We start from the raw sequence: 14,429 nt of genomic DNA, 5'->3' as shown, positions 1-14,429 counted from the left end.
AAGCTCCACCCCCACAGTTACCTGGCAACAGCCAGGTGTGCCTGACACTATAAAAGGGGCTGCTTGCCCCTTCTTCATTCTCTTGCTCTCTTGCCTCTTGCTCTTGCCCTCTTCCCCCCTTTCCCCTTTGTTCCTTCTCTCCCCATTCCCCTTCTCCCTTCCCTCCAAGTGCTCATGGCTAGCCTCTATTCCTCTCCTCTTCTACTACTCTTCTCTCATTAAACCTTTCCACGTGGAACCATCTTGGCCTGTTGTGGTTTGTTGGGTCACAAACAGAGATCTCTATGCCAACAATGAAGCCATGGAGGGTTTCAGATTACTGGCTTACTCTCCATGGCTTGCTCGACCTGCTTTCTTATAGAACCCAGAACAACCAGCCCAAGGGTAGCACCACCCACAGTGGACTGGGCCCTCCCAGATCCATCATTAATTAAGGGATTTTCCCCCACAGGATTGCCCACAGTGAGAGCCTATGGAGGCATTTTCTCAGTTGAGTTTCCCTCCTCTGAAATGTCTCTAGCTTGGGTCAAGTTGACATAAACCTAGCCATGACAATGCCTAAGCCTCTCCTTTTTCTTTCTTTTTTTCTGATGGTCTATAGCCCCCTTTTCTGTTCTTCCCAATACTCCCTCATTCATTAAATCTCCATTCTCTGCTTTTCACTGATGCTTTTCATTGGGTCACACAGAGCCAGGACTCTTGCATTATAACAATATGAGTCTTGAGCATTGTCTTAGGGTTTTACTGCTGTGAACAGATACCATGACCAACCCTTAAAGGAACAACTCTTAAAGGGACAACATTTAACTGATGGGAAGGAACAGAAGCTCAGTCACTTTCTAGAAAGACAAATCCACGATCCACATGGTCCCAGAGCTCGGACTTCATTTTTCAGGAGATGGTGGGGATACTATGGACAGATAAGGGCTGAAAAAGCTGTATCCTCAAAGACAAAACAGACTAAAACAAGCAAGCAACAATAACCTGCGTGAACCTGGTCTCTGCCAATTTTCTAAGGGGGACCTAAAGCAGAGAAGGAAAAGCTGTGGAAGACGCCCTTGATGCTAGTGCAGTGCTGCCCTCTAGTGGAAATAATGGAGTCTAACATGGTTCAGCACGATCGGCTCCTAGAGATGCTCCTGAGCTAGGGAAGAAATGAAAGGAAAAGAAAGTGGGAAGGCTTGGAGAAACTCCTGTCCCGTGTATTTCCCGGTATGGTTTATCTGAGCAGCACTAGGAGTTGAATCCAGGAACTCTCTCTACCACACTCCATGTGTCCCATATTCTCCCCTTTTGTTGCTGCCACCACTGTTTGGTTTTTAATACAGGGTCTTGCTATGTAGCTCAGCCTAGCCTGAAGCTCTGGATCCTCCCACTTTACCCAACCCAGATCTTCCCATGGTCTTTTGGCCTATTTCCTTGAATGTTTTGTTACAATGAGCTTACCTCTGACTTCCCATCCTATAGTGCTTCAGATGTGAACTAAAGATCGTTCAGCTGTCTGCAGGACTTTGAGGGCAGTATCTAAAGTACAGGGATAGAAGGCAGCATAGAAGGCAGGTAGAAGGTGGGGGAGCTGGGAGAGGGCGGGCCAGGAAGGGCATGAAGGAGCTTGGTGGGGGTTTGAAATTTTCCCTAAGTTTTTGTTTGTTTGTTTTCTGTTTTGGAATGGTGATTACACAGTCGTACACACACATATAAATGAACTCACTGCTAACTTAAGTTTTGTGCACTTTCTATGCCATTCACAACAAAAACCAAAAGAAACACATGCAGCCTTTCAGGCTAACACGGAGCAGCTGCCTCACATTCTGCAAATGCCAAGCAAGCGTCGTTTGTCTAGTGTTCTCTTTAAGCAGATACTGCCCCGCCTCAAGTCCTCTGTCCAGCAAAGCCACACCGGGCTCTGGTGAGTGGAAAGGGTGTGTTGTCTGCTGTCCCAGGCCTGCTGGTACCTGAGTGGAACTGGCCCCATGCCCTTTGCTGAAATGTGGGGGCTGCTGACTTGGGATCAAGGAGAAGAGCAAAGTACTAAGTAGGAGATCTGTAAAGTTCCCTCCTGCCTGAGAATGCCAGGGGAGGAGCGTGGGTGGGAGTGGCTTGCAATCTACACAGCTTGCTTGGATCTTGTGCAATGCAGCCTGCCCACCTTAATCTGGGGTGGTGCCTGACACGGCTCCCTACTTTTTTTTTTTATCAGATAGTCTTTTATTTAAATATTTTCTTGTTGCTTCTTTTTCTTTTTTTCGGAGCTGGGGACCGAACCCAGGGCCTTGGGCTTGGCAAGTGCTCTACCACTGAACTAAATCCCCAACCCCTTCTTGTTGCTTTTTAACTAGCTGGGCACTCCACCGCACCGCTGTTGATGTCATCTATGATGTCATGAGGGTGGCGGCCGTCCACATTGCAGCCCACAGACTGTGCAGTACCCAGGATCTCCTTGATAGTTCCAGAAAGTTCTCTGGCCAAAGACCGGTGTCTCATCTGCCGGGCAATGTTGACAATCTCATCAAAAGTGATGTTTCCATTGTGTTTAATGTTTTTCTGCTTCTTCCTGTCTCTTGGTGGCTCCTTGAGGGCTTTGATGATCAGGGCAGAGGCAGAGGGCACCACCTCAATCTGGGCCTGTCTGTTCTGGATGGTCAGTTTCACTGTAATCCTGAGGCCTTTCCAGTCACCGGTAGCCTTGGCGATGTCATCACCAACTTTTTTGGGAGACAGACCCAGAGGACCGATCTTAGGGGCCAAGGAGGATGTGGCGCCGACCTCGCCTCCGGTGCACCTCAAGTACACGACTTTGATCTCGTTGGGGTCGAACTTGGTTGGGCGGCATGGTGGAGGTGGCTGGTGTCGGATGAACCCGGATTCGGGACGACCGAAGAAAATTGCACCTTTGCCTCCTCCGAACCGAAAGCCGAAAGCCGAAAAGCACGGCTCCCTACTTGATGGAAGCTCTAGTCACAAGAACCAGCAGGTGGCAGCATCCAAGTGTCCTTTGCAGCTGAGGAGCTGAGCATAGGCACCGAGCAGATTACTATTCAGACATAAAGAGGAAGTGAACATTGTTACACAAACACACAGAAAGAGCCTTGAGCGAATATGCCAAGTGAGATAAATCACATACAAAAAGACAATCACCATAATTTCATGGTATGCTGGCTAGCTTGATGCCAATTTGACACAAGCTAGAGACATCTGAGAGGAGGGAGCTTCAATCGAGAAAATGCCTCCATAAGACCAGGCTGTGGGGTAGTTTCTTATCGATTGAGGTGAGAGAGCCAGCTCACTGTGGGTGACGCTACCCCTGAGCTGGTGGTCTTGGGTTCAATATGAAAGCAGGCTGAACAAAATATGAGGAGCAAGCCTGTAAGCGGAGCTCGGCCAAGGCCTGTGCATCAGCTCTTGCTCCCAGGTTTCTGCCCAGCCTGAGCTCCTGTCTTGGCTTCCCTCTGTGATGGGGTATGACCTGGAAGTGTGAGTAAAGTAAACCCTTTCCTCCCCAAATTGATTTTGGTCCTTTTCACCAAAGCAATAGCAATAGAAACTAAGGCATATTTAAAGTGGTCAAGTTCATGGAAGCAGAAAGTAGAATGTAGGTGACCAAGAGCTAGGGAAGGTTCTAAACACCCTGGCTGTGTGGTCTGCTGCCTGCTAGCTTCTGTGGCTTCAGATGAGGTGACAGCTGAATGTAGAAGAAAGTCAAAGTAATAGAATCGGTGTTACAAGGGACTCGCAAATATTTTTGCTTAGGAGACATTAAATCGCACAAGTAGAATTAGTTTAGAATTTTGCATCACGCTGCCCTTGAGTTCACAGACACCTAGTTAACTGCCTCCAGACTGCTGCTATTAAATGCATTTGAAACCACAGTTGGTCGTGTTTGTTTCTCTTAACTGAACTGTAGCCCACAACTGTGCTAGTCCTGAAAGGTAGAGAAGCCTCAAAAGACTTACAGGACTGCCAGAGGGGAAAAGGAGACATTAGACTCTTCCTCTAGCAAGGCACAGGCTAATTAGGATGATGAACATGGAGTGGGTCCAATGGCTTTTAAAATTGTATTTCTGACGCAGCTCAGTGTGAAAGCTCCTCAGTGGTCTGCTGTCCTGCTGCCTGAATGCTGCTGAGTGCTTTGTCTCAAGCCAGTATCCGGTGGATGATAGCTGCACCAACAACACCAAGCCATGGGCCGGAGAGATGGCTCAGTGGTTAAGAGCACTGACTGCTCTTCCAGATGTCCCAAGTTCAAATTTCAGCAACCACATGGTGGCTCACAACCATCTGTAATAAAATCTGATGCTCTCTTCTGGTGGGTCTGAAGACAGCTGCAATGTACTCATATAAAGTAAATGAATAAATGAATCTAAAAAAAAAAAAACCAAAAAACAAAAAACCAAAACACCACGCCGTGTTTGCATGCCGGAATCTGAGTTATCCTCAGAATAAGGGGATCTGAGCAGGTCCATACGTTGGCGGGGCAAACACTTCACCAACTGAGCCACCTCCCCAGGCCCCACACAGACATCTTATTGCTCACTACTGGGTATTTACTTCTGTAACTGCTTTGCTTCTTTGGTGACTGGGTGACTTGAATGAGAATGGCTTCCGCAGGTCCTTATATTTGAATACTTGGCCTTCAGATGATGGAACTGTTTTAGGAATGGTTGGAGAAGGTGTGTCGATGGGGGAGGTGGTGAACTTTGGAGTTTCAAAAGCTCATACCAGATCCAGTCTTGCTGTCTGTCTGCATCCAGATTGCCTATAAGAGGTAAGTTTTCAGCTACTGTTTCAGTGCCATGCCTGCCCACCTGCTGCCATGGTCCCTGCCATGAGATCATGGACTCACCCTCTGACACTGTAAGCCAGCCCCCAGTTACCTGCCATGATGATCATGGACTCACCCTCTGACACTGTAAGCCAGCCCCCAGTTAAATGCTTCCTTTCATGAGTTGCTTTGGTCACGGTATCTTTTAGAACAGTAACCAAGCCAGTGGCAACCTATATAAGATGGATGTCCTTCATCTGTGAGCTCCGGCGGTCCTTTAAACTAAACTCTTGGAAACATTCTTTGCAAGGTTGATGCCAACATGAAAGATGGGGGGGGCGGGGAGGCTAATTTAGAAGGGGGTGGTTAAGGTGTGGACCAGACAGAATTGTGTTACCTGTAAGATACACAGGAGAGATGAGATGAAGAGGAAAGATGAAGGCAGAAAGGAGGATTGTGGAAGGTGCATTTAGGGCACACAAGACAAAATGCTGAGTCATCACAATGCTGTCCACACTGCCTTCTCAGGGTAGCTGAGAAGGAGGAGGAGGGGAGAGAACTAAGCGGAGTTGCTAGAATCTTCCACAGGGGCTGTATTAGTCAAGGTTACAATGACTGTGATAAAACACCACCACCAAAAGCAAGTTGGGGAGGAAAGGGCTTATTTTCCTTATACTTTCACACCGTAGTCCATCATTGAAGGAAGGCAGAAATGGAATTCAAACAGGGCAGGAACTGAAAAGAGGAGCTGATGCATAGGCCATGGAGGGGTGCTGCTTACTGCCTTGCTCTCCATAGCTTGCTCAGCCTGCTTTCTTCTAGGACCCAAGACCACCAGACCAAGGATGGCACCACTCATAATGAGCTGGGCTGTCCCCCATCAGTCAATAATTAAGAAAATGCCCTACAGCTGGATGTTGTGGCGGTATTTTCTCACTGAAGGCTTACTCCTCTCTGATGACTCTAGCGTGTGTCAAGTTGACTAAACTCTCCAGCACAGGGATGCTACGGTGTGAGACTAAAAAAGCTCCAGAAAAAGCAACTGGGCCATGATAAAATGCAAGAAGGAAAGAGAACGTTTATTTTTATCACATTTAGGTGCATTGGTTGATTTGAAAGCATCCGCATTTCAGAAATCATAAGAACATAGTCAACTTGGAACTGATGGCACACAGCGGAGTGTGGCCTGAGGAGGTGGTAATCCTGGGAGTCAGGCAGTTACGGGGCCTTGAAGGAAGGGCCTTCCTCATCTTAGTAGGCAAGTACACGCACGACTCAGGGCTATGGGTTGCCACAGTCAGAGGTGCGGAAGGAGACTCGATGTGTCGACGACTTTGGCAAGAAATGGAGAGAAGGGAAAACACGATGAAGCTTGTGATGAGGCTAAGAAACAGACGGAGAAGTTAGTGAGAAAAACTGATGTGTGTGGGGGGGGTTAGAGGTGGAAGGGTGTACAGGGCAGTGCAGGTGGGGGAGGCACGGCTATTGCACAGGGCTTCTGGGTTTGCTGCTGGGTTTGCTGGGTTATTTATGGGTTTTTATTTTGTTTTTGTTTGTTCGTTTGTTTTTTAGACAGTCTCACTTTGGAGCCCAGGCAGAACTAAAGCTCACCGTGTTGTTCATGCTGCCCTTGACTGGCACGGCCATACCGAATGGGAACGTCATAAAGCCAGCATGGCTGCTTGACAAAGATCCCCAAAGCCGAGGCGAGTGACGCAATCACCATGCCGTCTTCCACTGCTGGGCTTGATCTCCACGTGTTGCATGGTTGGGGAGCTTTTAATATTTGTACAGTGTGGGATATTAGATTGATGGACATTTTCTTATGAATCATTTATACCTTCTCCCAGGAGCACTGCTTCTAGGCTTCCCCAGGAAAGCCCTGAGCATGCTACATCTCCTGATCTTAGGAAGATATCCTTACATGGCCCTACTTGAAGGCCTTCCTTGCGCCCTGGAGGATGCCACTCAGATAAAAGATGCCAGAGATCTTATAAGGCTCCAGCTCCAGGGTATTCTTGGAGCATCTGCCCCTGTGTTTATTCAGGAACAAGATAGCCGGAACAGAGTTAAAAGGTGAGATTCGGTGGGCTAAGGAGCTGGCAGCGGATGGAATTAATTGAACGTCTCTCTCTACTATATGCTCAGGTATATTACGTGGCATATAAGACCGGGGGCCACATATGGTGTGCCCCTTGAGGATTGATTGGAGTTTTCTCTGACCTACTCAGAGGCTTATATTTATGAACAAATAATGGTGTGGATAAATGGTAAAAAATGAAGTATTAAGACCTCCTTTTCTTAAAAAAAGTTAGCTCATGCAGGGCCACTGTGGTGTAGTATGACCGAGGAACCAAAGAATACCAAGATTAGACATATAAATAAATTCCACAAAGAAGCAAACATCATATATGGCAGAAATTGAATAATACGTGCCCAGCTTCCGCCTGAAGACTTTTTCTTGGACCTAGTGACAATTAGGGTCTGACCATTATGATTAATAATACACTTTTGGTGACATGGCAGTCTGCCCAGGCTGGCTTGGAGATTTTCTTTCTGTCCAGTGCCCTTGAAACTGCAAGAGCTCCCCTGAGAACAGGCTCTCATGCTTTGGCAAAATGTGCTTCTAGGTTCTTAAAAGTTGGGGTATGGGTCGATGAGGGAAAATTATTCTAAAAGGTAACTGTTTTGTCACAGTTTATCAATAATGACTAAACTTACGACCAAGAACAAAAGAGTGATATGATCTATGATTTGGAACATGAATCCATCCCTCCCTGCCTACTGAGTTCCGTAGAAATAAACACAATTAACACCGACTGCCAGTCAGTCAGGATGCCCACCACCATGCCTGACTCACTTCACCCTCACTGACTCCATACCATCTCCTTTGTGGGACCTGGCCATCACCAGGGCTGGCCCCAGGCACTTGATGATCCTACTGCCTTAGTCTCCTAAAGGTGGGAAGACAGACATGTGCTTGCTACGTGCCCAGCTAGGACTGAGTTTAAATAGACACTTTCACTATGCACATGCCATCGACATCTCAAACTTTTGTGCCACTCTTGCCTTCCCCTATTATATGGAGTTGTTATAGAGCTGAGATTAACCACATAAAATAGGATAACATGGTGAATGCTTCCTGAACAGGACCCACTATTGAGAGACTAAGGGAGCATCACTAATGAGCCAAGTCCTGGAAGGAAGGATGGGTGCAGGCTCACAGGTGAAGAGGTAGCCCTAAAAGGGAAGGGCCGTCTCTCTGTGGGGGATCTAAAAGTCCACAGATTCTTTGGTACATGTTTATTCCAGAGGGTGGAGTCTAATTCCCTTCTTTCTAAAGGCAGATGGTGTTTAGTCACGCCCTTCAATTAAGAGAATTTGGAGAAAGTTTTTATATGCAACTTCCAAGTGGGTTACAGAAGACATTACAGTTTATAACACACACACACACACACACACACACACACACACACGAACATTTAAGCAAATTTTCTTTGGAGAGGTGCAGGTAATGAGGGCCTCTTGCCAACAGCCCTGTTAGTGTGCCAACTTGGAGAAGAACCTTGGCCTGGAGAGATGGCTCAGTGGTTAACAGCACTGACTGCTCTTCCAGAGGTCCTGAGTTCAAATCCCAGCAACCACATGGTGGCTCACAACCATCTGTAATGGGATCCGATGCCCTCTTCTGGTGTGTCTGAAGACAGCTACAGTGTACTTAAATATAATAAATAAATAAATAAATAAATAAATAAATAAATAAATCTTTTTTAAAAATCTTAAAAAATAAAAGAGCCTCTAGGTACTAGTAGTCCAGTGACACCTTGACTGATCTTAAGAAGGGCTCAGAGCCAGAGTTGCCAGGTAAATGACTTCCAAATTGCCATCTCAGTGGACTTGTGAGGTCATGAATGCTTAGTCTTTTTAAAATAGTGCGTGTGTGTGTGTGTGTGTGTGTGTGTGTGTGTGTGTGTGTTTGTGAATGTGAGCTAGTTCCCGTGGAGTCCATAAGAGGACACTGTATCCTCAGGAGTCAGAGGTACAGGGTGGGTATGACACGCACAAGATAGGCGCTGAGAGCTGACCTCCCGTCCTTTGGAAGAGCAGCAAGTGCTCTTACTCACTGCCATCTCTCTGGCCACACCCCCTGTAAGCTGTTAAATTGAAAACCAATTTGTTATACAGCAATAGATAATTAATCCACTTTCATTTTCTGAAGTGTAAGGGCATCAGAGAACAAGAAAGGGCAGATGTAATCTGGGAAGGAAGGAAGGAAGGAAAAAGGCTAAATGGTGTCTGTTATCTCTGTCAAGTTAAATGTGATGTTTGTCACCTGACAGAGAGGTGATGTGACCAGGCAGGCAAGGGACTGGAATAGCTGTGCGGAACAGGAAAGTGTCTTGGTAGGGAACATAGTCAAGACTGATGGCTTCTTTGTGCCAAACCCAATCATGGGTATCACAGCTGCTAAGGAAGCTGGGTCAGAGACAGGAGGTTAGGTCCCACATGTGAAATTCTAAGAATTGTCCGAGGTAACCGGGGAACCCCTTTGGGAGCAAGCTGCCGATAGCAAGTTCAGGCTGTGATGAAGTACTCCCCACGTCAAAAGGGTCTGACACATTACTCACAGTGGGATAGACTACCACAAGAGAAGTTATGCTGCCTGTCTTCTTCAGCAAACATTCTGCAATAAGGGGAGGCAATGTCCCACACCCCCATGCTGTTAGCAGCAGAGCCCTGGGAATCAGCCTGACTCAGACATCATCTTCTGACTTCCCAGACAAGACCAGGGCTCACACCTAGAAGGAACCGGACCAGGTCTGCCATCTTCTACAGTTCCTCTAAAGATGCCGTATAGCCCAGTTCCTCTGTTCTCCACTGGCTTTCTAGAAATTGCATGGCTGTGTTGCCCTGCAGAATGCCAACTCCCCACTTCTTCCTAACGTGACTTTTCTGTGCTGACTGTCCTGTTTGTAAATCAGGGAACTGAAACTGCCCTGTAAAACGGTGCCTTTTCTACCTCACACAATAGAGTCTATTCATCCACTGAGCTTTCCACACTCGGCTATTTGATTACTTGGCAACCAGTTACTGAATGCCTGCTCAGTAATCACACTGCATGTTTCCAAGGCCAGAGATAGAAGGTGAGCACTGAGTGCTGCTCCGGGGGATAGCATGTAGGAAGCACTCAGCTTTAGGAGTAGCATGTAGGAAGCACCCAGTACGAATTGTATTGAATGGATGCTAATTTTATCCTCTTAGGCAGTCTGATGAAATAGGAAAAGAATGAGTAAATGAAAATTTTATATTCTTTAATGGTAAAGGAATGGATTAGTATACATGGATTAGTGTACAGCGTACGGAGGATCCAATCTACTAGAAGTTAAGGATGGTTTGAGACAGGAGGTAATGTTTGTTCTTAAATAGTAAATACATGCTCTCTAGATAAGAAACGTTCTTTGTGGGTGTTCCATAGTTACTGCTCACCCCCCTCACATGCCTCTCTCTTATTTTTTTTATTTTTTTAATTTTCCACACAGGATGTTACTATGTATCACATATAGCTCAGGCTGGCCTGGGTTCCTGATCTTCCTGCCTCTGGGTCCCTGGAGGTGGAGTTAGAAGTGGGGATTCCCAAGCCCAGCTCTACAGGCCTTTTGTTACTTTGTTTCAGGCATTGTTCTGGTTACAGCCTGGACTCTAGCAACGCTAACAAGCTACATTTAGCTTATACATCCATATATATAATATCTCTATATCTGTCTGTCTATCTATCTATCTATCTATCTATCTATCTATCTATCTATCTATCTATCTATCTAAAGTAGAGGGAGATTACAGTGTGGCCAGAGACTTCCAGTGAATACTTATTGTAGGTTTGATAGACTCTAGGATTACGTAGAAGGTCAGCCTCTGTGCATGTCTGTAAGATGCTCTGAAAATTAGACTAGCCTTCTAAGTCTGTGAAAGTTTATCTAGACTCAGCTAACTGATATGGGAAGACCACCCCAACTGCCACAGGTAAAAAGGAAGAGAGAAAATTGACCTCAGCATCCCTTGCTCTCTGTTTCCTGACTGTGGATGCAATGTGATTCCCAGCTCCCACCGCCATGGCTTCCCACTGTGACCTACTGTACCCTCTGACTGTGGAATAAAAGAAACATTTTGTCCTTTTTTTTTTGTCAGGGGCAAAGGGATATTTCATTACAGCAGATAATAATGCACCCAAGTCCATGAAGTTTAAGTGTCATATTGGGCAGAGGTATATGTGTAGAATTATGCAGCCCTGGTCAAGGTGTGGTCCCACCCATCACTGTCTCTACTCCAAGTCTTCTCTGGAAGGTGCTCTGACAAGTAGTCAGAACTGTGTGAAATTTCTTCCTGTGAGACAAGTAGGCCCCTTCTGGCTGACTCCAGGCTTCGAGTCTCCTAGCATGGGATTTCAGGAGATACTCCAATCTGTTGGGACCATGGTTCCAGCTTCCAGCAACGCGCTATCATGGCAGGACAATTCCCTTCTTTCGATGTCATCCTTCCTGCCAGGGCAGTCAGAGCCACAGTCTCGACAGTTTGCTTGGATGGTACTTGTCAGTGTTTTGTTGAGTTTATTTATGTTATAATAGTTTAGTGACAATAGATGCAAAACATCTCTACAAAAGATATTACTTCTATAGAACTAATAAAATTTGAGAAAAAATAAATTCTGATTTTCTCCCAGAATCTCTTGTTATTTTAGAACTAGGTGAAAGAGTCTTCCTTAATAATAACAATCTCTTCATAGTTGGGGATGTCGCTCAGTGGTAACTCACCTGCTGCCAGGAAGTCCCAGGATTCCACTCTCAGCATCATGATTTTCTTTAAGTGTCTTTACTACCTTTAACCTTTTTACCCTCTTCTTAGTTGAGAATCTGCATCCTGCATCCTGCTCCGCACCAGACCGGTGTTCTCTGTTCTTGGTTCACTTTGGAACGGTTGGTTCAGAGGACCATCAGACACCACACACACTAATTCAAAATGGCAGGAGGACTTGGGACAGCAAAGAGCAATAATCTAATTTGTCACTATCGATTCACTAGTGATTAAGTACGCTGAGAAACTTCTTAACTGCTCAACAGCACAGAAAATTACCTTACACGAGGGGCCAAGCTTACTAAGCCAATAGGTGATTGGAATTCGGAAGGAACTCTTATTTGAAGCAAAACAGAAGGATCAATATTGACAGTCACTGAAATGTTTTAATGAAGGAGCCCTAGTGTGTCTCAAGATTCAACCAGCTAGGCAAGACCTGCCTGTGTTGTCCATGGGGATTAGGTGTGACCTATGCTAATTAGGTGTGCCCCATGCTAATTAGGGCTACCCTACGAAGTTGTCCAACTTACTCCATTCCTCTTGGAAATGATTTGAAAATCATAAAAGAAATACAAAGGAATAAAGAGAAAAGTGGGGACCCCCGAAAACCCAAGTGTACCCAGTTCCGTCCTTGCTCTTAGCTTGGCCATCAGATCCTATTTGTCAGGCTGCAACTATTACTGTGTCAAACAGAAGTTGGTGGGCGTTTTTATACATGGCGTTACGGTTTCAAACCGACTACAAGGCATGCAAACAGCAAAACCATCACCATTTCTGAGTTAGCCTCATACTAAAATGTTCCCACCCCTGGAAGAGCCAGGGCAAACCATGCAGGACAGACAGACATTTGTAACTCTTCCCTTTCCACCTAACACTTTATTGCAGGTTATCAACTCTTTGGATCATTTGGGATCCTAATGCATGGTTCTTATGGTCCAAATACTTACCCTGAAGGAATAAAGGCAGGCCTGCCTCCCACAAAAGCATTTTCTACCCTCATGGTAACTGAGTGGTTCTGGAACAAAGGAGTTTGAGGCCCTTGGGACTGAATGGACTCCATTGGCCCCCTCACCATGCACCCTTGAGTGTCTTCACGTAGCCATGAGTAATACTAACCTCCAGAAGATGGCCTGCAGCCAGCCTATGTGTCTATGGCTTCCACATTTTGAATTTCAGCCAACCATGAGTCAAACACGTTGGCAACGACTACTTTTCTGTTCCTACAATGCCCAACAAGAACTTCCATTGTTGGGGTAAGGCTTCTAGAACCATCTCGTTTGCTGAGTGTGGTGTACCCAGGTATAGAGTGACCTGTCTGTGAATCACGTCAAGTCTTTTAAATCCCCCACCCCACTTGACATCAAGGGCTATCAATGCAAGTTTCCACAAGCCTTCTCCCCTGACTCATAAATACTAAGGAAGGTTTCTGCTATCTTTATTGAAATGAAATTTACATGGCATGCTATCACCATTTTAAAGGAAACGGCTCCATGTAGGTTAACACACCCACACCCAACAATCATCGATGTTTCCTGTTCCCAAACATTTTTATGACCCCCCCAAATTAAAGTCTACACTCACTAAGCAGTTAATGGGATCCCTCCTTCTCCTAGTCTTTGGCGATTCCCAATCAGCTTTCTGCTTCTGAAGGTTTACCTATCTGGACAGTTCATACTTGGAATCATCTAATAAATGACTTTCAACCTCTGCTTCCTTTAAATGACAATGCAGTCATCAACATTGCAGTGTTTACAAGCATGTTCTCTCCCTTTCTGGCCAAATACTATTCCTATATGAAAATGCATGTTTTATTAGTCCTCCTTTGGACCTCTCACTGCTGCGAATGGGGCTGCTTCGAAGGTTTGCATACATATGTTATTTTCAGTCTCTTTAGAGACATACCTGAGACGTGAAATAGCTAAACCACAGGAAGGCTCTGCCTCTACCACTGTGAAGTGTGGCAAAGCAAATAGAAACGTCTGCACGGTTTTTGTTTTATTTTTAAGACAAGGTCTCCATCTACAGCTCGGGATATCAGGCTGGCTGGAAATTGTTATAGTCTACAGCCTTCTGGCCTTTGACTCCCAAAGGCTGTAGGATCCCCTGGTCTCAGCCTGAGTGTATGAGACGTCACTTTCGGGAGGCTCTAGAATAGTGCACATAAGCGAGTTCCTTCTCAGCATGTAGGACTCCCTGGTTCTCCCATCCGTCGCTGCCAATTTTGTGAGTCATTTATCCTGCTACTCAGCTGTTTAACAGTGTCTGCGGACTTCTGCACTAGTAAGTGTTAACATACAAAGAGCAGAGCTACCTTTTATGATCACAAGGTGTGTTCGGGTGAAGGCAGAAAACAATACATATTGTTTTCAATATATATATGATGCCCACCAACACTAGGTCAGCTAAGTTACAAAGTTAAAAATATTCAAAGTTTGTTGTTTTGGTCTTTAAATAATCAACTTTAGTGCATATGCCTCTGAGAGTAGCTAATTATTAATTAAAAGTTGTTAGACTGACAGCATGAACTCCAAGCATATTAATTAAGGGGAGAACTCAAGCATAGTTTCTAATTTCAAAAACAAAGAAACCAAAACATTACTAAGGCTTAAACTAGACCTCATTCCAAAATTCCTTTAATGGAAGAATTACATGAACTCTGGGCTCTTAGCTAATCATTATACATGATGTTAACAACTGACTGAGTTTCTACTCCTTTCTAGAAAAACGAGGCCAATACTCAAGGGAAAAAAAATGGGATCTCAGCTTAAGTAAATCTACTTCACGACTGCAGTTGTCGGCAATAGACAATAGACAACAA

General features: G+C 45.4%; 1 protein-coding gene across 1 annotated transcript; it reads right to left on the bottom strand.

Annotated features, from left to right (window-relative positions):
* Positions 1–2,184: 2,184 nt before the first annotated feature.
* LOC100359613 (60S ribosomal protein L12-like) lies at positions 2,185–6,488 on the bottom strand. The gene is made up of 2 exons (XM_039109058.2): positions 6,374–6,488; positions 2,185–2,960 (listed from the first exon to the last, which is right to left on the bottom strand). Exons 1-2 carry the CDS (start codon positions 6,486–6,488, stop codon positions 2,332–2,334), a joined length of 744 nt encoding a protein of 247 aa, XP_038964986.1. The 3' UTR covers positions 2,185–2,331.
* Between the last annotated feature and the right edge of the window lie 7,941 nt (positions 6,489–14,429).

The sequence above is a fragment of the Rattus norvegicus genome, chromosome 4 (genome assembly GCF_036323735.1).
Source record: "Rattus norvegicus strain BN/NHsdMcwi chromosome 4, GRCr8, whole genome shotgun sequence".
Classification (NCBI taxonomy): Eukaryota; Metazoa; Chordata; class Mammalia; order Rodentia; family Muridae; genus Rattus; species Rattus norvegicus.
The sequence above is the reverse complement of the archived record's forward strand: the minus strand, read 5'-3'. Positions and strand labels throughout refer to the sequence as shown.